The 27,480-nt window shown below is 43.8% G+C and overlaps 1 protein-coding gene across 1 annotated transcript in view; it reads left to right on the forward strand.

Annotated features, from left to right (window-relative positions):
• The window catches only part of LOC113019571 (NACHT, LRR and PYD domains-containing protein 12-like), a 103,800-nt gene that overhangs the window by 40,118 nt on the left and 36,202 nt on the right, over positions 1–27,480 (forward strand). The window contains exon 10 of the mRNA XM_026163334.1: positions 1,660–1,833. Within this exon, the coding sequence (XP_026019119.1) occupies positions 1,660–1,833 (174 nt within the window). The remainder of the gene's footprint in view (positions 1–1,659; positions 1,834–27,480) is intronic.

Consider the following 27,480-nt stretch of genomic DNA (forward strand, 5'->3'; position numbering starts at 1 on the left):
ATTGGAAATGGTGACCACGGTGGCACGGTGGTTAGCACTGTTGCCGCACAGCAAGAAGGTCCTGAGTTCAATTCCACCATCAGGCCGGGGTCTTTCTGTGTGGAGTTTGCATGTTCTCCCCGTGTTTGCGTGGGTTCCCTCCGGGTACTCCGGCTTCCTCCCACTGTCCAAAGACATGCAGCTTGTGGGGATAGGTTAATTGGATAATCTAAATTGTCACTAGATGTGAATGAATGTGAGTGTGAATGGTTGTCTGTCCCTGTGTGTTGACCCTGCGACAGACTGGCGACCTGTCCAGGGTGTACCCTGCCTCTCGCCCTATGACAGCTGGGATGGGCTCCAGCGCCCCCCGCGACCCTGAAAAGGATAAGCAGAAGCGAATGGATGGATGGATGGAAATTGGAAATGGCTGTTCACATCCCCACAAGGCTGCCCGCTATTTTGATTGGAACGATGGAGTGAGCCGTGGCTTCTCAGAATGGGCTCATTAGACGCAGCACGGATGACATCTAGGAAAAGTTTGTGAGTACTAAAACTCTGACAACATCTGACAAATTTTTGGAGAGGCTCACGGCTGTCATGAACACTCGTGCTCTTTGAGCAAACTGGATAACATCATGGAGAGGCTCATGGCTCTCCAACAGGAATGGTGACAAAACAGTGATGGACATTAGATCAAATGTAAACTTGACATGCAGTGGTTAACACTAAAGCAAGAACACCACCATTATTTCATGCGGTTACCATATCGGCGCCAGCTGCGGTCTCAAGGCTGGAGCTGAACATAACAAACAATTTCTCCCCTGATAACAAACTGTGTTTAGACTCTTCGTTCCAAGTGCCCTCCAAGGCCGAGTCGGACGGCAGATCTGGGCCCAGCACTGGATGAATAGCTGCAAGGCAGGATGGCTGTGTCTGCATCGGCTTACTTCTCACCCCTTACCCACCCCTGTTGCTTGTCACGTGCTTCATGATGTTGTGATGTGGACATTTATGTGGTCTTTGTGCAGAGGAGTTTTTTGTTTCTTATTCTCATGCTGTCCTCCCATAGGGGGCCAGCGTGAGTAGAGGTATCTTTCTTTTCCCCCTCCTCGACTTGACCATTGTATTGTACATTTCAGTGTTTTTCCATAATACTAACGGTCTCTGACCTGCCTCCCCATGTGATGTCTGTGTTGTGGGCTTGTTCTTTTTCCTTCAGTGGGCTGGTTTAAGTCATTATGCAAATGTACTGTTTATAAGATTTAAACCTGCAGTTAACCTAGACTGAAGAAGTCACTTGGATGAGTGACGAAACGTTTCTCCCACAAAACGCTATGTCTAAATGAACAGAATCAACTTTTGGAGATTTACTTTCCTGGATGATTGAGAATGCATCAAGACCTTGTAAAAGCATATTATTCTATGGGATCTTTATATACTCAAAGACTTAAGGTTTAAGGTGCCGATAAACCCTCCGCATTGGTCACTTTATGCTACAACATCATCATCAAACTCACTGCTATACAGCTTGAGCCAACTTTTGATATTGGTTGTCGCTTCATAAAGCTAACTTGAATTGAATGGATGCAATGAGTGGGGCTCATTGTATTTAGGGAAAACAGGCAAAACAAAGACAAACCTTATGTAAAAGTTCACAAATGTTTTGTGTGTCTGCAGTTTGTCACACTGTCTGATCACAGAGGAAGGCTGCACATTTCTGGTCTCAGCTCTGAGCTCCAACCCCTCCCATCTGAGAGAGCTGGACCTGAGCTACAATCATCCAGGAGACTCAGGAATTAAGCTGCTCTCGGCTGGACTGAAGGATCCACGCTGGAGACTGGACACTCTCAGGTATAGAAAAAATGTCCGATAGAGGAGAAAGAGCTGGAAACATTTCCTGTGTCATGGAGAAAGTGAAGAAAATATCAAGATGGAGCATAAGAAACTAGCAGAGGCCCTTAAGCCAAGGTTTACTTTTCCATGGGTACACTGAAGTAAGATATGTTAGGCTTGATGCAGCTAGTGGAGGGTGTGCAACATTCATTAAACCAAACATCACATATAGCGAATTGTGTAAAAGAAATGATCTGGAGCACCTGGCATTAGAACTATGTATTTAGGGAAAACAGGCAAAACAAAGACAAACCTTATGTAAAAGTTCACAAATGTTTTGTGTGTCTGCAGTTTGTCACACTGTCTGATCACAGAGGAAGGCTGCACATTTCTGGTCTCAGCTCTGAGCTCCAACCCCTCCCATCTGAGAGAGCTGGACCTGAGCTACAATCATCCAGGAGACTCAGGAATTAAGCTGCTCTCGGCTGGACTGAAGGATCCACGCTGGAGACTGGACACTCTCAGGTATAGAAAAAATGTCCGATAGAGGAGAAAGAGCTGGAAACATTTCCTGTGTCATGGAGAAAGTGAAGAAAATATCAAGATGGAGCATAAGAAACTAGCAGAGGCCCTTAAGCCAAGGTTTACTTTTCCATGGGTACACTGAAGTAAGATATGTTAGGCTTGATGCAGCTAGTGGAGGGTGTGCAACATTCATTAAACCAAACATCACATATAGCGAATTGTGTAAAAGAAATGATCTGGAGCACCTGGCATTAGAACTATGGTTAGGTATGGAGGCTCTTACTGTAATACACTTTTTAAATAGTTGTAAAAAAAAACTACATTTTATGTTCGGGAACATGAAGGGGCTCAACAGTAAGAAAACAATCCTGTGTGGAGAGCTCAATAAGAAAAGAAAGAAAGAAAATGGAAAGTTAAGGTTAAATGATGTTAGGATGGAGGAGGACAGAGATGCAGCAGAGGAAGCTGTCCCAGTGAGTAGAGGAAGAGTACACAGGATGATGGTGCCATGGTGTGATCAACAATGTAACAAAACATTAAAGGACAGAAACAGCATTTAGGCATCTTAAAAGATACACAATATAAAAAGAACTTGATGAAATTCAGATAATATAGTAATGCAATAATTGAAGTGATCAATGTGATCAAGAACAGGTGGTAAACAAAAAGGAATCATATTCAAATGTTAAATTGTTAAAAATCCTGTAGATGAGGAAAGTTCTAATTAGGGGTGGGTTTTTATAATCGATTTATCGATTAAAATAGATTCTGGCTTGGATAACGTGAAATCGATTCATTAAAATCCTGAATCGATTTTTTTAATATAAATTTATTTTGCCCGAAATGCCAGAATCTCAGGTGAAAGATCACAAAATTTCAACAACCACCAAACAGCTAAGACAGTAAATGAGAGCAGGTACACTGATTCTTTTTTTTTTTTTTTTGTCCCGTTTGGATCTATAGCCATCAGAATTGTTGTCTTGAGGCCAAGAAAGATGCCAAGCGGATTTATTTTACCAAGTGGATCATCATGGCCTTGCCATATTGGTTCATTTGATTGACCTTTTTTATAATTGTGAATTTATTTTATTTTCAGTTGCAAACGGGACAGATATGACTGTGGGATAGGACAGGGGGAAAGAATGAAAGAAAGAGGGGGAGAGAAAGAAAGAAAACCAAAGGGGAGAAGAGACGGTGAGAAGGGGGGGGGGGAGAAAGAAAAAAAAAAAAAAACAACCAAACAAAACACCTGGATCACCTGTATGGAGAAAATTTATTAATTTTCAGTTGCAAACCAAAAGGGGAGAAGAGACAGTGAGAAGGGGGGGAAGAGAGAAAAAAACAAACAAACAAAAAAAAAACAAAAAAAAACAAAACTCCTGGGTCACCTGTATGGAGAAAAAAAAACAGAGGAGACAGCAAACAACAAAGAGCAGGTACACTGATTCTGCACAAAGATGTAAACACACAGCGCGGACCCGCGGATCAGAATCAGTGAGATGTCGCCTTTCTCAGCTGACGGTCTGAAAGCCGACAGCTCGCTGGTTCTGATGTGACGGCAGGTCCGCGCTTTGTGTTTATGCCCTTTTTGCTCTGATCATAAAGCTGTTAGTTTTATCTCTTTCCAAACAATATTGACCGAACCAGCAGCAAAAGAAGATCCAAACTACGCTTCACATAAACATCGTCATGAATTCCCTCTGACTTTTGCTGTTTTGCTTCCACCACAATAAAATCACACTTCATGCACAGCTCTCTCTCTCTCTGTCTGTCTGTTTTCTGCATTATTCGCTTGCTTGTTACTCACAGGTCTACCGTTGTTTACAGCACTCTCGATCGCTGTTTTTGTTCGTTTTACATACTTTCGAAAAGAAATCCTCATTTCTGCCGTTCAATACTAAACAAATGTAAACTTTTTAAAATTATGCAAAATGCAAAACGCTTAGCCGTGTCTCTAATAAAACCGCTGTAACGTCAGAGGTAACGTTCATATGTTGATTAATGGTTTTCTTTCATTTTTGATGTACTGCAGAATATTTTTATAAAATCCCAGGCCAGGAAAACCACCTTCATGTTTTGTTCTGTGTTTTATCTTCAGCTACTTTGACAAAAAGGCATCTGCTGTGATGCTCACACCTTTGATAAAGTCTTGCGAGTGTCAGCTTCCTTTTTATACATACAAAAATATGTAAATGCACTGATCTGAATTATAATATTTCTGACTGTCAAAATTTCCCAGATTCAAATCTAATCGAATTGAATCGAATTGAACTGAATCGAATCGTGGATTGAATCGTGGATTGAATCAATTCGGGACCTTGTGAATCGGAAACGAATCGATTCTAGAAATCAGTGACGATACCCAGCCCTAGTTCTAATGTTTACTTTGCAACGTGTGAATTAAAAGCAGAACTTACTTTCTCTGAGAAGGATCAGGTGTGTTACATCATGATGGAGTAGTTAGAGAGTGAAGGACTGAATGCTCTGCTGCTTTTCTATGTGGAGAAATATGCTGTTAAATCAGAACAGGAATAGGTTTAAGGTGGCATGAAAACTCATTCAGAGGTCAGAGGTCATGTACAGTAACCACACTGCCACAAACAGGAGAAAACCAGCTGGCAGCAAAGGCAGCGAGGTGTTCTTTCCAGCTAAACAGAAGAGGAATATAAAGATAATGAAGGTCACAGTTTGAATCAGTCATATTTCATTTAATACAGTGGAGTACTGACAGATCAGGATCAGTGCAAATCATCAGCAGTTTGATCCACGTTTGGATCGAAGAGTATTTGTGAAAATGTTGGACTGTTCCTTTATCAATTTTTAACAGTATGTGTATGAGAGCCATGTAATGTCCATGTGTGCATGCTGACTGTGCTGGTCTGACCCCCCTCCTCCTTTCAGGGTGGAGCCTGCTGGAGTCCGATGGTTGAGACCAGGTCTGAGGAAGTGTAAGTGTGTTTTTAATGTGATTCATGAAAACAAAGCAGCACACATTCAACCATCTTCATCATTCACATCTCTGATGTCAGGAGTCATTATCAAAGTGTCAATCAATGAACAGATGATGGATCAATAACTGCAGCTGGATTGTGTTTGTTCTCTCATCAGATTCCTGTCAACTCACAATCGACACAAACACAGTACACACAAACCTCCAACTGTCTGACAACAACAGGAAGGTGACACATGTGACGGAGTTTCAGTCATATCCTGATCATCCAGACAGATTTGATGTTTATCGTCAGCTGCTGTGTAGAAATGGTCTGACTGGTCGCTGTTACTGGGAGGTCGAGTGGAGAGGAGACGTTTATATTTCAGTGAGTTACAGAAGAATCAGAAGGAAAGGAAACAGTGATGACTGTTTGTTTGGACACAATGATCAGTCCTGGAGTCTGGAGTGCTCTGATGATGGTCCTCGTTCTGTTTGGCACAATAACAGACACACATCCATCTCCTCCTCCTCCTCCTCCTCCTCCTCTGTCTCTAACAGAGTAGCAGTGTATGTGGACTGTCCTGCTGGTACTCTGTCCTTCTACAGAGTCTCCTCTGATACTCTGATCCACCTCCACACCTTCAACACCACATTCACTCAAACTCTTTATCCTGGGTTTTGGCTCTGGTCTGGTGCCTCAGTGTCCCTGTGCTGAGTGGAGTGTAAAGAGTGTCTCCTGTTAGAGAAACACTCTGACTGTTGAACAGATAGTTCAGTCTGTACATGTCTGTCTCTTTCACTCACAAACACGTTTTCAGATTCATGGATTCAATCAGTTGATGTTTGAAACTCTTCTAAATGATTCCTTGTAAACTGCTTCCTCTTCAGTCCTTTAAAGATGGGAGATCCCATTATTCCAGGATCCACATGTTATTTTTCTTTTTCCACTCAAAGCTTCACAGTGAATCTCAGTATGTTGTGTTTCCCTGAAGCTCAGTTCACAACCAGCTCAAGTCTGAGCTCATTAAAATGAATCAAAATGTTTGTTACTGGTGTCAGTACAGAATAGAATAGAATAGAATGCCTTTCTTGTCACTATACAGTTGTACAATAAGATACAGGGCATCTCCTACTCAGTGCAAACATGCTGGGCGGGGGGGGGGGGGGGGGGCTGTGTTATCGGTGCATGTGTGAGTTCAGGGTGGTTATGGCTTTGGGGAAGAAACTGTTTTTGAGTCTGTGGGTTTTTGTGTTGATGCACCTGTAGCGCTTCCCTGAGGGAAGCAGGCTGAACATGTTGAAACCAGGGTGGGAGCTGTCCTTGATAATTTTTGCTGCTCTGCTGAGGCAGCGGGAGGAATAAATGTACATCAGGGAGGGGAGAGGGCAGCCGATGATCTTCTGTGCTGTCTTGACCACACTCTGAAGCCTCACTCTATCCGCCTTGGTGCAGCTGCCATACCATACCATGATCCAGTAGGTTAGCAGGCTCTCAATGGACGAGCGGTAGAAGGTCAGCAGCAGGTTGGAGTTCAGCTTATACTTCTTGAAGACTCTCAGGAAGTGCAGCCGCGGTTGGGCCTTCTTGACGACTGCTGAGATTTTGTCTGTCCAGGAGATGTCAGCAGAGATGAGGACACCAAGGAACCGGAAGGGGTGGACCTTCTCCACACACTCCCCGTTGATGTAGAGGGGGGGCAAGTCGGTGCTGTGTCTCCTGAAGTCAACAATGAGCTCTTTGGTTTTCTTAGTGTTCAGTGCCAGGTTGTTTTCTGAACACCATGCTGCCAGCTTCAGAACTTCCTCTCCCTTTGAGATGAGTGCGACTACTGTGGTGTCATCAGCAAACTTGATGATGAGATTGTTGTTGTGGGTCGGACTGCAGTCGTGGGTGTAGAGCAGGGGTGTCAAACTCAAATACACAGTGGGCCAAAATTCAAAACTAGAACAAAGTCGCGGGCTAACGTTAATATTTATTGAAATATATTTATTCCTCCAGATATAAGAATGAATCTTTTCTTATGGACTCAAACACGTTTTGCTGAAAAACTGAATATGGAACAAGCAAAGCTTAATACTAAACAATATATATATTAGCTGTATAATACCAGTAGGCCAGCTCTAATAGTAATTTGGTATGGCTTCGCGGGCCAAATGTAATTAGGCTGCGGGCCAAATTTGGCCCGCGGGCCAGAGTTTGACACCTATGGTGTAGAGAGAATACAGGAGGGGCTCAGCACACAGCCCTGTGGGGAGGCGGTGCTCAGTGTGCGAGTGGAGGAGAGATGAGGGCCGAGTCTTACAGTCTGGGGCCGGTTTGTAAGAAAGTCCTTTATCCAGGCACATGTGAGAGGAGGGAGGCCAAGAGAGACCAGTTTGATTGTATTAAAAGCTGAGCTGTAGTCCACGAAGAGCATTCGGACGTAGCTCTGCCGCTGCTCTAGGTGACTCAGCACAGAGTGGAGCGCTGTGGCGATGGCGTCTTCTGTGGATCTGTTTGCACGGTATGCAAACTGGTGGGGGTCAAATTCTGGGGGGAGGTAATCCTTGATGTGCTGAAGGACTAGTCTCTCAAAGCATTTCATGATTACCGGTGTGAGGGCCACAGGGCGGTAATCAATCAGGCTGGAGATGGGAGACTTCTTTGGCACTGGGATGATTGTGGCTGATTTTAGACAGGATGGTATGGCTGCCTGATCCAGTGAGAGGTTGAAGAGTCTGGTGAAGATGAGGGTGAGTTGGTGTGCACATGCTCTTAGTACCTTGCCAGGTACTCCGTCTGGACCGGCCGCCTTCCTGGGGTTCATTGCTAGGAGCACACGTCTGACATCGTGCCCCGTTACAGTGAATGGAGAGGTGCAGGAACCAGGTGAGGATGAGGATGGGAGCAGTGCTGAAGCAGATGAGTGCTGCTGTTGTGGTGTTTCAAAGTGGGCAAAGAAGCTGTTTACTTCCTCTGCCAGCTGCACACTCAGGTTTTCTGTTTTCACAGCCTCTGTGGTTGATGATGTCTTGCATTCCCCGCCACACCTCCCGTGTGTTGGTGCTGGACAGCTGGGACTCCATGTTTCTTTTGTGGTCTGACTTGGCTTTTTTAATCTCCCTTTTCAGGTCAGCTCAAGCAGCACTGTACAGAGCTCTGTCACCTGACCTGAAGGCGGCATTGCGGGCTTTGAGGAGTGTGCAGTCCTCGCTGGTCATCCAGGGTTTTTGGTTTGGGAAAACCTGAATGCTTTTGTCCACAGTCACATTTGCAGTACAGAACTTGATGTAGTCCAGTACTGATCCTGTGAAAGTTTCTAGGTCCTGGTGTTCAAATATGTCCCAGTCTTTCTCTGTGAAGCAGTCCTGTAGTTTGGAGAGAGCTTTTTCCGGCCAGGTCGTAACCGTCTTTGTGGTGGGCCTGGCACTGCGCCTGAGGGGGGTGTAGGCTGGGGAGAGCAGGAGGGAGATGTGGTCGGACTGACCGAGGTAGTGGAGGCGTATGGCTCTATATGCATGCTTGATGTTGGAGTAAACATGATCTAGAGTGTTTTCTCCTCTGGTGGGACATTTGACATGCTGATAGAACTTTGGGATTACAGTCTTTATGTTGGACTTATTATTGTTTTGTTTTTTTTTGCCTGTCCCGTTTGGCTCTCTTGCCATCAGAATTATTGTCTAAAGGCAAAGAAAGGATTTACTTTACCAAATTGACCATCCCAGCCTTGCCATAATGGTCCATTTGATTGACCTTTTATTGTTTATTTTATTTTCACTTGCTGAATACGGGACAGACTTGACTGGGGGAAAGAAGGGGAGAAAGAAAGAGGGAAAGAGAAACAGCTGAGAAGAGGGACAGGGGAGAAGGGCAAAAAACAAAAACCAACAGAATGGTGTTAGATTATAATATTATTTTATCCCATGTTATACCCCTAATTAAAGATTGTGAATTATTATGTAGTTTTAGTTTGCATTATTCTCCTGAATTAGAAGAAGCTGATAACTATTGCATTAGTTAAACTGATTTGCATTACATTAGACTGCTGATTTATTGTGAATGAATGATGTTGTTTTATGATGTTATAAGAAATACTGTTTGCAGAAAGTCATCGCCTTATTTGTCTGATTAGAAGAGAACGGAACATGCTGGAGTTTTCTGCCCCATCTCAGCAGGAGCAGATAAACGGGGAGCCAAGGTCGTAGCTTAGGCGCCGTGTGAGAGAAAAGCATGTAAATGTTTAGGCTTTTATGATAAGGTGGGAGAACCAGAGGCTATAAGAGTTTGAGCAATGCTCCACCATTTTGAGATCTGATGCTGTCTGCATACATTGTCCATCTCCCACGCGTGTGATCATTAAAATCACCGTTTGACTTAACCCGGCCGGACCAGTGTTGTTATTGTGGTTTTTTCTCTTGTCTCCATCCCCAATTTTGAACTCGTAACAATGGGTAGAAAAAATAAAGAAAAAATGCATCTATCGATCACCTGGATCACCTGTTGAGAAAGAAAAAAGAAAACAAGCAGAAGAGAACAAGAGTAATAGAATAAACAACATCACAATGATATATGGGAATATGACAGTAAATACTAAATATTAAACATTATTGTGCAGCACATAAGATCAACAGCACACAGTGTGCTTTGAGGTAGGAGCCAAAAAGGGTGTAGTTTGGTTGTGTGATCACCCGTGTGTACACCTGTGAGCATGGACGCGCTTGTTTTTTTTTTAAAAGGTTCCTTCGTGTAATGATCTGCTAGAGGGTGTGGGGGGGCCACAGCCCCGTCCTCCAGGGCATGAAGCAGGTATGGAGGAGATCAAAACTCCAGACATCCAGAGGCCCCCAGAACACAAGAGACCAAGGAAGACCCACAGAGGGGCAGCCGCGCCACTGTCCCAGAAAGAGCTAAGGAGAGTCCCAGATGAGGGCTCACTCAGCAGCCGCGGAGCAGAAGCCAGGGGGAGTTGCAGTGACGCGCCCGTGAGCTCCGCCGGCAGCCAGCTGTGCCTGAGTGACCGAGCCCCAGGCCGAGAGGCCGGGGGCACCCCACCTCCAAAGTGGCCCGAGAGAGCCCCAATAAGCAGCCGCCAAGGAGTGAGCCGGTGTGTACCCAGACGCCCACCCCCAGATACAAAGAACCACCAACGCACCGACACCTGAGGGAGTCCGCCACTGGCAGGGGAAGTGGTGGTGGGTGGAGATAGGCCTCCAAACCTTGGAGAGCCTGAGATGTCCCCAGAGAGGTGGTGTCTGATACCCAACCTGACATATAGACACAGACATACAGGCACACACAGACACAAACATCCATTCCCACCCTCATGCTCTCATATGCACTTACTCCACACTCAACCGACGTGGAGACAGACATAAAGAGACGCTGTATACACGATCACACTCCCCAAGCGTACTCTACGAACCGGGTCTAGGTACCCTTGCCCCTGGAGGGGGGGAACTGCACCCAGACCCAGGTGGTGTTACCCTTTTCCCTGCGGTGGGGAGAGGCAGACCGCCCCGACTCCGCAGCAGCAGGGAGGCCCCACACCCCAGACCGCAGTCGGACGGCCAACTCCTCCTAGCCCCCCCCGCTCCAGCAGGCCGCAGAGAACGGGGGTGAGAGAAGACTCCAAACCTCCCTCCACCCGCTCATTGTAATGTTGATGCATGTGTGTTCTAAGGTGCAATTAAAACCCAGGAGGGTATGGAGCTACCTGCCAGAGAGCAGCAGGTAAGCGCATAGTCCCTCCTGCTAGCCCTCAATGTCTACGTGTATTTAAAATTGAGAGGTGGGCAACGACGCCAGGGGTGAGGGGTACACCCTGATGGTAACTTGGACTCCGTGTATCGTGCCCACCCCCAATATCCTATATGTATGTGTAATGAGGGTGTGAGTAATGTGAATGTCTAAGTTGTGGGATAAAATTGTTGTGGGATCGTATTTTAATATTAAAAAATGTTTTTGCCCAAAACATATGTGCACTATATGTCAGTAAAAATACTATGCAAATATTGCTGTCCTTGAATACTGAGTAAACACTGACAAAGCACTGATTGTATCTCTTGTACTTTATCAACGCAGTATCTAAAAACTTTGCACCGTAGTGGTTAAAATCTCATTCTAATAAGAGTTAAAAGCGCATTCGGTTATTAGGTTTATAGGATTATTGAATTATGGTTAACGGTTGGTAGAATTTTTTTTAAACATTATCTGCCAATTACATCTGCCACCCTTCTCCAAATCTGTGCCCCTACCTGGCCCCCCCAACAAAAATTTTCTAGACATGCCACTGGGCGGGAGGCACCAGCGGCAACGTAGTTCAGGGGGCCGTCCCTGACGGCAATGACGTCCAGTCATCGGCCTGGAAAGCGGCCGGACAGGACGTGCAGGACGAGCAGGCCAGACAGGATGTGCAGGACAAGACGGCATGGAGACCTCAGGCGCAGACAAAGCTAGTCGGAGTAAGGCAGGACCAGGCGACGCCGAAGGCGAAGACATGGAGGCAGGACCAGGCGACGCCGAAGGCGAAGACATGGAGGCAGGACCAGGCGACGCCGAAGGCGCAGACATGGAGGCTGGACCAGGCGACGCCGAAGGCGCAGACTCGGAGGCTGGACCAGGTGACGCCGAAGACTCGGAGGCTGCACCAGGCGACACCAAAGACTCGGCGGCTGGACAAGGCGGAGCCGAAGAATCGGAGGCTGGACCAGGCGAGGGTGAAGACTCGGAGGCTGGGCCAGACGAGGGTGGAGCTGCAGGCGACGGCCTGGGTTGCTGGACGGGCCCCTCGGACCCTCCAGTGGAGGCAGAAGGCTGGACGGGCCCCTCGGACCCTCCAGCGGAGGCGAACAAAGGCTGGTGCTATTCTCCAGAACCCCCAGCGGGAACAGAAGGCTGGACGGGCCCCTCGGACCCTCCAACAGAGGCAGAAGGCTGAGTAAACGACTGAGGTGAGAACTGAGCAGGTGACTGAGCCGATAGGTGAGCTGATGTTTGAGCTATGGATAGAAGTTTAAGATGTATTGACTCTTGTAAGAATGGCAGTAATGGTGCGTGAGGTGGTGGATTAGCATATGGCTGGGCTAGGTTGTCTGAGCCTACGGAGCCTAAAGAAAACTGCTGGACGGGCTCACCTGAGCCTCCAGCGAGGTCAGAAACAGGTGCAGGTACCTGCCGGACACCAGCCACTCCCACCCGATGAGCTGGTACGGGTGCAGCGACAGGCAGAGGCTCAGCCAGCGTAGACACCAGAGCAGGGACCAGCTGGACCTCAGCCTCCCTCACCTGAAGCACTGAAACAGGTGCAGGGGAATGCTGGGCCCGAGCTGCCCTGGGAGCAGGAACACAACGGGGTGAAGGAGCAGGCTCAGCAAACACAGACTCCTCTAAAATGGTTTTTAGCTTCCTACCACCACCATGTCTAACAGTCTTAACAGTCTCAGTCTTAGCAGTGTTCATATGATTGTTTTTTTCCAGCTCAGAGGAACGAAAGCAATCATAACTCACCGCCCTGCTCCGCAGAAAAAGAGTGGTGACGGTGTGAGCGTCGCCTCCTCCGGGAAGTGGGGGGTGGCAAAGTGGGCTGCAAATCCTCCAACGGACTGGGCTGCGATGAGGAATCAGAGAGTTTATGAAGCTCAGAACGCTGCACTCCCAACAAAGGACTGCAGTGGAGTGAGTCTAACGTCCGGCGTCACGTAATCCTTCTTCCTCCGCCGTTTAACCCTCTTGTCGGACTGGTAATCCAGGGGTGGATTATTGGGAGTCCCTCTTCGCTGTTGCCGGCCCACCTGCAGCTGATTACCTGACCAGCTGTTGGTAATCATTCCTCCCGGCTAGAAAGAGGTATTTAACCTGGACTTGCGGCGACAGTCGACGTGGGATTATTACTCCGAACTGGTATAGTCCGTGTGAGCTTGTTATTTGGCTAACGTGTGGCTAACGGTGGATTTTCCTTCTTCCTCCAGGAGGGGCGAGCGGAGAAGCGAGTTGGGGAGCACACACACTAAGGGAGTTACAACACGGAATGCACTGGGAGCAAGGGACAAGCAAGATTGGAAAATTGCACTTTTGAGTGAATTGTTGGACTTGCCTGTCTGTTTCACTGTAAATAAACGCACTGTGTTTCTGTGAAGAAGAACCGCGCCTGGGTCCCTCTTTTCCGTGACAGAATAATCCCACCACCATGGACCCAGCGGATTCTGCTTCACGCCAGCTGTCTTTCCAAGCGGAGGTTTTGGAGCGACACAAGGAAATGCTGAAGTACATTTCAAAGGAACAAACCGTACTTCTGCAAGCCATAACAGAGCTTAAAGGTATGTTGATTTCCTCACCTAATACGGCAGCCTGCCCACTTCGCTGGAAGCTGCGGCAGCCTGTCCGCTTCCTCCTTCACCTCCACCGCGGCAGCGAGAGTACTCACTCCCCGCGCCTGAAAAATTTGACGGCGAGTTGGGGAAGAGCCGGGGTTTTTTGACGCAATGCTCTCTTGTGCCTTTGCCTCTGATTCGGCTAAAATTGCTCATTTGGTACAACTTATGACTGGGCGGGCGCTTCATAAGTTTATAAGTTTATATATAACCCTTTCTTCAAAGATAGAGGCAGTTATATCATAAAAGAAAACACAATATGAGACCATATACAGAAATGAAACAGCCTCTGTTGTTCATCTGCAAAAGAAAACTTCAACCTTAGTTACATCAAGCTGCTCTTTCATAAGAACCCGTTGTTTAGATAAGGAAATCTTTCAGTGTGTGATATATATTCCACTTTATCAATAAATTCATCAACCCATGTTTCCCAATTTATTAACTTTTTCTGTAAAAGACCTTCATCCCCAGTGTTATTAGGGATTGAGGGACACATGCCTCACCAAACATCACACACACTCCTTTGTACCATTTGCTTTGCCCTGTCCAGATGTTTGCCATAAAGGACAGTGACTATATTTGTACCTATAGGTAAGTGAATACCACAAACATAAACTAACTTCAATGTTAGTGCTTCCCAAAGTCTGGGGTAAAACCCAGAAGTAGCCATGAATTTCCACACAGCCAACATATATCAAACACTTCTGAGCTAAATTTACAACAGATAGATAGATCTTTCCTCCCTATCTATGCAGTGTACTGTACTCTTTAGTATTGTAGGGCAACTGACCCATTTAAACAGTGTAAACCTTCTCAAAGGCATTTACAATTATCTTTACTGTCCCCACATCAGTGATTGGGGAAACCAAAACAACCACATTTAACTCTAGAAGAACAACCTCATTCTTTAGGTGCTTCCAGCATGTTTGTGGCCTATCATGCCTCAATGAAATGTGATGAACCCAAAATCCTACTTCAGGGTGTCAAACAATGTGTCAAAGTTGAGTACACATGTCAAAATAAATCACAACTGTTGTTACTTGTTTACTGAGACAATGAGGACCTAATGCACTTATGTATCAGGACTAGGGTTTGTAGTTGTCAAACAGCTAACTGATCATCTGCAGAGGAATGGCTTATTTGAAGAGTTTCAGTCAGGTTTCAGAGCTCATCACAGCACAGAAACAGCTTTAGTGAAGGTTACAAATGATCTTCATATGGCCTCTGACAGTGAACTCATCTCTGTGCTTGTCCTGCTAGACCTCAGTGCAGCGTTCGATACTGTCGACCATAATATCCTATTAGAGCGATTAGAACATGCTGTAGCTATTACAGGTACTGCGCTGCAGTGGTTTGTATCATATCTATCTAATAGACTCCACTTTGTACATGTAAATGGAGAGTCCTCTTCACACACTGAGGTTAATTATGGAGTTCCACAGGGTTCAGTGCTAGGACCAATTCTGTTTACATTATACATGCTTCCCTTAGGCAGCATCATTAGAAGACATAGCATAAATTTTCACTGCTATGCTGATGACACCCAGCTCTATCTGTCCATGAAGCCAGATAACACACACCAATTAGTTAAACTGCAGGAATGTCTTAAAGACATAAAGACCTGGATGGCCGCTAACTTTTTGCTTCTTAATTCAGATAAAACTGAGGTTATTGTACTCGGCCCTGAAAATCTTAGAAATATGGTATCTAACCAGATTCTTACTCTGGATGGCATTACCTTGGCCTCCAGTAACGCTGTGAGGAACCTTGGAGTCATTTTTGACCAGGACATGTCCTTCAACGCACATATTAAACAAATATGTAAGACTGCTTTCTTCCATATGCGCAACATCTCTAAAATTAGAAATATCCTGTCTCAGAGTGACGCTGAAAAACTAGTTCATGCATTTATTACTTTCAGGCTGGACGGCTGTAATTCATTATTATCAGGATGTCCTAAAAACTCGCTGAAAAGCCTTCAGTTAATCCAAAACGCTGCAGCAAGAGTCCTGACAGGGACTAGAAGGAGAGAGCAGATTTCTCCTGTTTTGGCTTCCCTTCATTGGCTTCCTGTTAAATCCAGAATTGAATTCAAAATCCTGCTCCTCACATACAAGGTCTTAAATAATCAGGCCCCATCTTATCTTAATGACCTTGTAGTACCATATCACCCTATTAGAGCACTTCGCTCTCGCTCTGCAGGCCTACTTGTTGTTCCTAGAGTATTTAAAAGTTGAATGGGAGGGAGAGCCTTCAGTTTTCAGGCCCCTCTTCTGTGGAACCAGCTTCCAGTTTGGATTCGGGGGACAGACACTATCTCTACTTTTAAGATTAGGCTTAAAACTTTCCTTTTTGCTAAAGCATATAGTTAGGGCTGGACCAGGTGACCCTGAATCCTCCCTTAGTTATGCTGCAATAGACGTAGCCTGCCAGGGACTCCCATGATGCACTGGTTGTTTCTTCTTCACCCACTATGTGTTAACAGACCTCTCTGCACTGAGTCATCCTTGTTATCAATCTCTCTCTTTCTTCCACAGCATTTCTTTATCCTGTCTTCCTTCTCTCACCCCAACCTGTCGCTGCAGATGGTCGTTTGTTGAGTCAATAAGACATTTGTATAACTGGCAAACGATAATTTGCAGGATTGAACAAAGTCATCAAGCTGTAGTAGAAAGAGAAGTGGTCTCAATATTACCTCCTGTGTGACTCCACATTTGACAGCTTTACTTTGAGCATTGATATTGTTCACTTTCACACATGAACTCAATGCTGGGCCCCTGACACAACACTTAGTTGGTTTGTGTAACTTTAGTTTTTCACCCGTGGTGTTTCCAACTTGTGCTCTTATTCTATTTGTTCTTATTTTGTCCTGCTTCCTGTTTTCTGATGCTTGTTAGCATTGCTATATTACACATGTAATGTGAATTATATTAATAGGAATAATGACAGTAATAGAAATGAATAAATAAATACATAAATGATAAACAGGAAGAAGGTGAGCCTGTGTGGTGTTTGTAGAGGTCGTAGTGGAAAATGCTAAAGCTTTTTATTCTGTCAGCTAAAAATGAAGAAACTGATGATGCTCCATTCATAAATGAAAAGGCGAAGAATTTACATGAAATATGATTCCTCTTTGAAGGCTGAGACAACGTCATATGTTTTTATATTAGGATCATTCCTACAGCTTTCTATTATCACGCTGATGTTTGAGTCACTGAATCAGGAACTCTGCCTCCTTTTGTTCTCACACTGGGTTTAATGAAAGAAGATTACTGTTTGTCCATTAAAGTTCTTTGTTTTGATCTTTTAAAGGATCCTGTGATGATCAAGAGCCTGGCTTGTCTCAAGGAGTCTCTCAGTGACCTGATGTTACGAGTTCAAAATATTGGGGATGGACACCAGAGGAAAAACCCACAATAACAACACTGGTCCGGTCGGGTTGAGTCAAACGATGATTTTAATGGTCACACGTGGGAGATGGACACTGTATGCAGACAGTCTCAGATCTCAGCTCAAAAAACACATCACCATAGTTTTATGAAATCAGGGTATTAGAACGCCCCTTCATGCGTAGTGACAGGTGTAATACAATCAATGTTGACAATTTTATTTAACACAAAAAATAACATTGTCTCCTTCCCGAGGGCAGACGCTGACTGCCCCCGTCTCCTGGAACCGTCTGTACCCCTGCTAAGACACAACATGGCAGCTACAAGGACTTTCATTTATTAAGACCATCAGTGTGTATTGCTCTAAATCAAGTATATAATATTAAATGAATATTGCTGGATCAGCTACTTCTACTTAAAACATATTAAAACATGACTAAGCACAAAATCACCAAGAATAACATCGTATAAGTGCTGTGTAAGCGCGTGTGGCCTTCCAAGCTCAAAACCTTTACCCTCCATAGATCAGCCAGACATCACGCTGGCTGTAGCTTTTAACCTTTAATTAACTTGAGCACAACTCTAGAATAAGCAACAAACTGCAATGTGTATAAATGATCATGGTTACATCAGCAATGAAAAATCATGTTATTATTCTGGTACCTGTAAGGAAAAAATCAAACTAAAATTAAAACCATCACTTTAATGCAAAGGATAATATAAGGTCAAAAACTTCAATATATGTTTAATGCAAAGCTGGTTATATACTTCTGATGAACTAATAATGCCATATTAAAATAATGAATGATAATGAGAAAAACATCCCCTCCTTATTCTACACTGAGCAGCAGCTACACTACAGCTCTGCTGGCCTATGTGTTCAACCTGCAGGATACATGGAGACCCACAAACACATCCTCCAACCACACACACCCATATTTTGTTTCCAAACTCCATTGCGGTTTATTTCACACCTCAAATATTTAGTAAACAATTAAGCAAATACAAGTAATAATTATAAGTAGTAACAAAATACATTACTAACTCTTTTATGCTACGTCCTGTTACGGATTCAAATATTGGGGATGGAGACAAGAGGAAAAACCACAATAACAACACTGGTCCGGCCGGGTTGAGTCAAACGATGATTTTAATGATCACAGGCGTGGGAGATGGACACCGTACGCAGACAGCATCAGATCTCAAAATGGTGGAGCATTGATCAAACTCTTATAGCCTCTGGTGCCCCCACCTTATCATAAAAGCCTAAACATTCACATGCTTTCTCTCACACAGCGCCTAAGCTACGACCTTGGCTCCCTGTTTATCTGCTTCTGCTGAGATGGAGCAGTATGCTCTGTTCTCTTCTAATCAGACAAATAAGGCGATGACTTTCTGCGAACAGTATTTTCTTATAACTCAGCAGTATAATGCATCATAAAACAATATCATTCATCCACAATAAATCAGCAGTCTAATGTAATGCAAACCAGTTTAACTAATGCAATAGTTATCAACTTCTTCTAATTCAGGAGAATAATGCAAACTAAAACTACATAATAATTCACAATCTTTAATTAGGGGTTTAACATGGCATAAAATAATATTATAATCCAACAGTCCACACCTACATGGGTGTTTTTTGAAAACACAGCTGTTTCTCTGCATTTGGGCCTTTCGTCCACACGTAAACGGCGTTTCGAATCACCGAAAATGGAGATTGTTTAAAACTCCTTTTTTGCTTTTAAGTGTGCCTTTTTTCACATCACACTGTCCGCCACGTTATTGTTTACATGAGATGAATTTCTACAATGGCGGAAAGAGACAAAATACTGTTACTTCAGTTTTTACACGCTTACACACACACACGGAGTTACTGTCCCTCCATTTAAAAAGACAGAGGCGTCACGGTGTCATTATTTTACGTGTAGTTGTTTTTTTTCCTGTGTAATAATAATCAACATACTTAATACATTTTTCAAAAAATGTCTCTCTGTGCAAAACGGGTTTAAAAACATAAAAAACTGTGTTTGTCCGTGATTTAAACTGGTGGAACAAATCGTGGCAGGATCAGTCTGATATTATTTGTATCCCACTGTAAATTTACTGTATACAGAGCTAACATCTCCAAAACGTCAGAGTAGTTAGTCATTACAACAAGTGTTTGTGAACTAAAAATCAGGATTGTAGGATACTGTTTGTCCGTGATTTGGAGAGCCCAGCGTGTGCTCCCGACGCAGGGAAAACCAATTTTGCAAGGGAGACCTACCTCAGCACCTGTGCAGGTGAAGCCAAAGGGAAGATATGCTTCACCATATTTTCTAGTCTTTGGCTTGGAAGGAGGTTGGTTTGGAAACATTTGTCGATGCTTCATCTCCTGCTTTGCGTTTGTCTGGGAGCCCCGTCTAAAAACCTGTTCTTTTCATACCGCGCCCTCCCTGCGCCCCCCCTAAGGGGCGGGCCCCACACTTTGGGAACCTCCGAGTTAGAAGAAGCAGTGCTCTTATTGTGAAAATCTAACTCCTGTCCCGGATGCCTATGCCGCTTGAGGTGGAATCCCGCCTTCTTCCAGGAAGTAGCTCAGTGTGGAGTGGAGCTTGTTGTTGGTGTGCGAAGAAACTGTAAGTTTGCTTTGTTTCCTCCTTTAACAGTTTGTCTTTAGGAACTTTACTGTTTGTTCAGCTCATGTTTGATTTCTTCACACAACAAACTGTGTGTGTTTGTATTTTCAGTCTCTCCATTAAAGTCAGTGTGTAATGTTTCCTGGCTAACATCAGCTGTGTGCAGCTTAGTTCCAGCACAAACAGCACAAATCCATAGTTCACGGTAACGGACTCACAGCTGGACCAAGGCCCAGTGTGCCCGCCATTTACTGTTAGTGTGTGTGATCCGGGAATCAGACTGAATGTGTCCTAAACTCGGCCGCTGTTCCACAGTAACTGCTGTCAGATTATCTGTTGCTTAGTTATCTTAGACTGCGGTCAAGTGAGCCCTCACTTACGAAGTCGCAGTCAAGCTAGCCGCCCCGCCAGCCGCACCGAAAATGTGGTTGCACTACTCTTACGTATATTACGGTATGGGTGAAAACCGGCTTAGAAACGCAGTGTTTTGTGTCCTGACACTATTTTACTTCACAATCCACTCCCATTTTTAGTGTATCTCCACTTTCCCCCCTGTGATCCACAGCCCAAATTACTGTATGATTCAGAGAAAATTAACAATAAAATTTACCCAATTTACTCAACTATACTTTTAATGTCCTCATCTTTGACCTCAGATTACAGGAAAACTGTAAAAGGTGACGCAGATATTTCACTGGATTATGACTCTGGGTGACCCCCACTCTGCACCCTGTGATCCACAGCCAAAATTACTGTACGGATTTTGAGAAAATTCATAGCAAAATCTTCCCATTATGCTTTACTGTACTCCACATATTAACATCTTTGAGCTCCGATTACAGGAAAACTGTAAGAGGTGACGCAGATATTTCACTGGATTCTGACTCTAGGCTGTCGCCACTCTTCACCCTGTGATCCACAGCCAAAATTACTGTATGGATTTTGAGAAAATTCATAGCAAAATCTTCCCATTATGCTTTACTGTACTCCACATATTGACATCTTTGAGCTCTGATTACAGGAAAACTGTAAGAGGTGACACAGATATTTCACTGGATTCTGACTCTGGGGGACCCCCACTCTGCACCCTGTGATCCACAGCCAAAATTACTGTACGGATTTTGAGAAAATTGATAGTAAACTTTGCACAATTTACTCTACTGTACTCTATATATTCTCATCTTTGAGCTTAGATTAAAGGAAAACTGTAAGAGGTGACGCAGATATTTCACTGGATTATGACTCTGGGTGACCCCCACTCTGCACCCTGTGATCCACAGCCAAAATTACTGTATGGATTTTGAGAAAATTCATAGCAAAATCTTCCCATTTTGCTTTACTGTACTTTATACATTGACATCTTTGAGCTCCGATTACAGGAAAACTGTAAGAGGTGACGCAGATATTTCACTGGGTTATGAATCTAGGCTGTCGCCACTCTGCACCCTGTGATCCACAGCCAAAATTACTGTACAGTTTTTGAGAAAATTGATAGTAAACTTTGCACAATTTACTGTACTATACTCTATATATTCTCATCTTTAAGCTCAGATTACAGAAAAACTGTAAGAGGTGATGCAGATATTTCACTGGATTATGAATCTAGGCCATCTCCACTCTGCACCCTGTGATCCACAGCCAAAATTACTGTACGGTTTTTGGGAAAATCCATAGTAAATATGCACAATTTACTCTACTGTACTTTTAATATCCTCGTCTTTGACCTCAGATTACAGGAAAACTGTAAGAGGTGACGCAGATATTTCACTGGATTATGACTCTGGGTGACCCCCACTCTGCACCCTGTGATCCACAGCAAAAATTACTGTATGGATTTTGAGAAAATTGATAGTAAACTTTGCACAATTTACTGTACTATACTCTATATATTCTCATTTTTGAGCTCAGATTACAGGAAAACCATAAGAGGTGACGCAGATATTTCACTGGATTATGAATCTAGGCTGTCGCCACTCTGCACCCTGTGATCCACAGCAAAAATTACTGTATGGATTTTGAGAAAATTCATAGCAAAATCTTCCCATTTTGCTTTACTGTACTCTACATATTGACATCTTTGGCCTCAGATTACAGGAAAACTATAAGAGGTGACGCAGATATCTCACTGGATTCTGACTCTAGGCTGTCGCCACTCTTCACCCTGTGATCCACAGCAAAATTACTGTACGGTTTTTGAGAAAATTGATAGTAAACTTTGCACAATTTACTCTACTGTACTCTATATATTCTCATCTTTGAGCTTAGATTACAGGAAAACTATAAGAGGTGACGCAGATATCTCACTGGATTATGACTCTGGGTGACCCCCACTCTGCACCCTGTGATCCACAGCCAAAATTACTGTACGGATTTCTGATGAAATTAAATCCTATTCCATTACCAAACAAAATGAGTTCATTGAAGTATTTGCTTAACTACAAGAAATGTCTTTCCACACACAATTTAAATTTTTCAAAATGTCATTCACACACCACCTCAAGTATCAACTTCAGTTTTAGACATTATTTATTCAGTGCTTAATCACAACAATAGTCAACTTAAGGCACTTACATAATAAGTTAAACCTTACAATAATACATACAGAGAAAACCCAACAATCATATGACCCCCTATGAGCAACAGTGGGAAGGAAAAACTCCCTTTTAACAGGAAGAAACCTCCAGCAGAACCAGGCTCAGGGAGGGGCGGCCATCTGCCTCAACCGGTCAGGGTGAGAAATTACATTTCTCAGATTACTGATTTCTCATATTACTACTACACAGTTTAGATACACTCAACAAAAATATAAACGCAACACCTTTGTTACTGCTCCCATTCCCCATGGGATGGACGTAGAGACCTAAAATTCATTCCAGATACACAATATAACCATCCCTCCCAAACAGTGGTCACAAATCAGTCCAAATGTGTGGTAGTGGGCACATTTGCTATATTGAGATAATCCATCCCACCTCACAGGTGTGCCACATCAGGATGCTGATCTGACATCATGAGTAGTGCACAGGTGTACCTCAGACTGCCCACAACAAAAGGCCACCCTGGAATGTGCAGTTTTGTCTCACAGCAAAATGCCACAGATGCCACAAGCAATGAGGGAGCGTGCAACTGGCATGCTGACAGCAGGAATGTCAACCAGATCTGTCGCCCGTGCATTGAATGTTCATTTCTCAACCATAAGCCGTCTCCACAGGCGTTTCAGAGAATATGGCAGCACATCCAACCGGCCTCACAACCGCAGACCTCGTGTAACCACACCAGCCCAGGACCTCCACATCCAGCAGGTTCACCTCCAAGATCGTCTGAGACCAGCCACCCAGACAGCTGCTGGAACAATTGGTTTGCACAACCAAACAATTTCTGCACAAACTGTCAGAAACCGTCTCGGGGACGCTCAACTGCATGCCCGTCGTCCTCATCGGGGTCTTGACCTGACTCCAGCTCGTCGCCGTAACAGACTTGTGTGGGCAAATGCTCACATTCGATGGCGTCTGGCACGTTGGAGAGGTGTGCGCTTCACGGATGAATCATGGTTCACATTGTTCAGGGCAGATGGCAGCTGAGAATGTCCCAGTTCTTGCATGGCCAGCATACTCACCGGACATGTCACCCATTGAGCATGTTCGGGATGTGCTTGACCGGCGTATACGACAGCGTGTACCAGTTCCCACGAATATCCAACAACCTCGCACAGCCATTGAAGTGGAGTGGACCAACATTCCAAAGGCCACAATTGACAATCTGATAGACTCCATGCGACGATGTGTTGCACTGCATGAGGCAAATGGTGGTCACACCAGATACTGACCGGTTCTGGGTCCCCAGACCCCCAATAGCGCAAAAAACTGCACATTCCAGGGTGGCCTTTTGTTGTGGGCAGTCTGAGGTACACCTGTGCACTACTCATGATGTCAGATCAGCATCCTGATGTGGCACACCTGTGAGGTGGGATGGATTATCTCAATATGGCAGATGTGCCCACTACCACACATTTGGACTGATTTGTGACCACTGTTTGGGAGGGATGGTTATATTGTGTATCTGGAATGAATTTTAGGTCTCTACGTCCATCCCATGGGGAATGGGAGCAGTAACAAAGGTGTTGCGTTTATATTTTTGTTGAGTGTATCTAAACTGTGTAGTAGTAGTAATATGAGAAATCAGTAATCTGAGAAATGTAATTTCTCACCCTGACCGGTTGAGGCAGATGGCCGCCCCTCCCTGAGCCTGGTTCTGCTGGAGGTTTCTTCCTGTTAAAAGGGAGTTTTTCCTTCCCACTGTTGCTCATAGGGGGTCATATGATTGTTGGGTTTTTCTCTGTATGTATTATTGTAAGGTTTAACTTATTATGTAAGTGCCTTAAGTTGACTATTGTTGTGATTAAGCACTGAATAAATAATGTCTAAAACTGAAGTTGATACTTGAGGTGGTGTGTGAATGACATTTTGAAAAATTTAAATTGTGTGTGGAAAGACATTTCTTGTAGTTAAGCAAATACTTCAATGAACTCATTTTGTTTGGTAATGGAATAGGATTTAATTTCATCAGAAATCCGTACAGTAATTTTGGCTGTGGATCACAGGGTGCAGAGTGGGGGTCACCCAGAGTCATAATCCAGTGAGATATCTGCGTCACCTCTTATAGTTTTCCTGTAATCTAAGCTCAAAGATGAGAATATATAGAGTACAGTAGAGTAAATTGTGCAAAGTTTACTATCAATTTTCTCAAAAACCGTACAGTAATTTTGCTGTGGATCACAGGGTGAAGAGTGGCGACAGCCTAGAGTCAGAATCCAGTGAGATATCTGCGTCACCTCTTATAGTTTTCCTGTAATCTGAGGCCAAAGATGTCAATATGTAGAGTACAGTAAAGCAAAATGGGAAGATTTTGCTATGAATTTTCTCAAAATCCATACAGTAATTTTTGCTGTGGATCACAGGGTGCAGAGTGGCGACAGCCTAGAGTCATAATCCAGTGAAATATCTGCGTCACCTCTTATGGTTTTCCTGTAATCTGAGCTCAAAAATGAGAATATATAGAGTATAGTACAGTAAATTGTGCAAAGTTTACTATCAATTTTCTCAAAAACCGTACAGTAATTTTGGCTGTGGATCACAGGGTGCAGAGTGGCGACAGCCTAGATTCATAACCCAGTGAAATATCTGCGTCACCTCTTACAGTTTTCCTGTAATCGGAGCTCAAAGATGTCAATGTATAAAGTACAGTAAAGCAAAATGGGAAGATTTTGCTATGAATTTTCTCAAAATCCATACAGTAATTTTTGCTGTGGATCACAGGGTGCAGAGTGGGGGTCACCCAGAGTCATAATCCAGTGAGATATCTGCGTCACCTCTTATGGTTTTCCTGTAATCTAAGCTCAAAGATGAGAATATATAGAGTACAGTAGAGTAAATTGTGCAAAGTTTACTATCAATTTTCTCAAAAACCGTACAGTAATTTTGGCTGTGGATCACAGGGTGCAGAGTGGCGACAGCCTAGATTCATAATCCAGTGAAATATCTGCGTCACCTCTTATGGTTTTCCTGTAATCTGAGCTCAAAAATGACAATATATAGAGTATAGTACAGTAAATTGTGCAAAGTTTACTATCAATTTTCTCAAAAACTGTACAGTAATTTTTGCTGTGGATCACAGGGTGCAGAGTGGGGGTCACCCAGAGTCATAATCCAGTGAAATATCTGCGTCACCTCTTACAGTTTTCCTGTAATCTGAGCTCAAAGATGAGGACATTAAAAGTATAGTTGAGTAAATTGGGTAAATTTTATTGTTAATTTTCTCTGAATCATACAGTAATTTGGGCTGTGGATCACAGGGGTGAAAGTGGAGATTAACCAAAACTGGGAGTGGATTGTGAAGTAAAATAGTGTCAGGACAGAAAACACTGCGTTTCTAAGCCAGTCGGCACCTATACCGTAATATGCGTAAGAGTAGTGCAACAACATTTTAGGTGCGGCTGGCGGGGCGGCTAGCTTGACTGCGACTTCGTAAGTGAGGGCTCACTTGACCGCAGTTTATCTTAGCTAGTGTATGAACACTTTGTAAGCTGACAGCTTGGTCCTGGGTACTGGGCATTGTTACTGAAATAAAGATGCTTTTCTTCTCTCTAAAACGCTGAATATGGTCTGAGCTCAGCCGGAGAGCCGCTGGAAAGATTCTGGGGTCTTTATATTTATTATTTATATTTGTCTATGCCTCTTCAGGTGGAATCGCAGAGTGAGACAAACTCACAGTTTGTCACGGCGGATTTAGTTGATTCTTCCAGCAGACTTGTGGCTATGTGACTGCAGTAAGAACACATCTGTGTTTATCTGGAGCTGCTAACCAGAGTAGAATTGCAGTGACATTTATGACGTCACAGCAGCAGGACTTTTTTTTGTGTTTATGAGGATAGTTTAGCTCTGACTGGACCTCTTGGACGATGTTTGGTATAGCTGCTCTGCTCCCACACAGGATGGAAACTCCTTAAGTGTAACATCACTCACATTACCATCAGAGTTCCTGTAACACTGAATTAGACTAAACTTATTGAGCTAACATCTGTCTGTAAATTACTCAGTTAAAGATGATCACAGACTATTTTTCAGTTGAAGTCACATGCGGACTTTTTAATAATCATTTATTTTTTTGTTGATCTTAATATTGAGAAAATACGTCTTAATTTTTGTCCTCGTGGTGTTATAACATATTTTCCTGTTCTTTATATAAACACCAGAATAGATCCATTGTGTCTGATGTAAACTATAAATGTTAAACATGTTTAGCATGCTTTATGGCTGCTCAGTTTAGAGGTGGTTGGAACAAACTGTGTTGAACATTCTGGTGGGCAGTATGAAAAAAAATAAATCAAAAGTCCATTTCTGAATGCAACAGTAATATTATGATTTAATGTTATTTCGGCTCAACTGGGCCTTCATATGGGTTTACTGTGGATAATTTATATAGAATATAACAATATATATCTATTCTCAGGTTCTGAGCTAATCACCAATAATATCAGTCTTAGTTGAAAAATAAGACTTGGGTAATGATCATCTTCCTCCTGGAGAGTCTTCCTCACTTGGCTGATGTTGTGATGACGGCTTTTTCTTTACCATGAAATACAGCTGGGTGATAGAACGATAACGATATGTATCGCGATTTAACTTTTACTCGATAGAGGAATTAAGCTATCGCGATAGACCTCGCCGCTCTTGTCCTCTTAAAGAAAGAAAAAAAAAAAAAGGTCAGCCAATCCAAATTAAGTAGCGCAGAGCCGAACCACAGCAGCAGCGTCACGTCGCGTGACTTGTTACGTACAGCACAAGTGCCAAGCCGCACATGTGTATTTGTTTGGGAAGCAGCCGGCCACCATGGAGGAAATGAGTGTGCGGACTAGAAAAATCAACCGAGCGTGACCGAAGAGAAAACAGATGATGGTTCCAATGCCGGAGAGATTGTCGAACAGAAGAGCCATAGAAGTTCCGTAGTGTGAAGGTATTTCGGCTATTTCAAGTCTGACAAAAAACAGAGTAGCGTGCACTGTAAATTGTGCCGAAAGCAAGTCTGGAAATACAGTAAACTGGTGCATGCGTCACACTGCGCCACGTTATTGTTTCGGTGAAATGAATTTCTACAATACTGTTAATTCTACTCTCTGCAGTGTTTAAATGCTTACATATACACACAGTTACTGTCCCTCCACACATACGACTCGGTTCTGCTTCTATGCCCCAGCTTTGTTTACTTTTTCCCACCGAGGCTTCTAGACTTCTGATTGGCCAACATTTCTGCACGGTTAGGAATCTAGCGCCACCTGCTGCTTTGGCATGTT

This window comes from Astatotilapia calliptera, chromosome 3 (assembly GCF_900246225.1).
Source record: "Astatotilapia calliptera chromosome 3, fAstCal1.2, whole genome shotgun sequence".
Lineage (NCBI taxonomy): Eukaryota > Metazoa > Chordata > Actinopteri > Cichliformes > Cichlidae > Astatotilapia > Astatotilapia calliptera.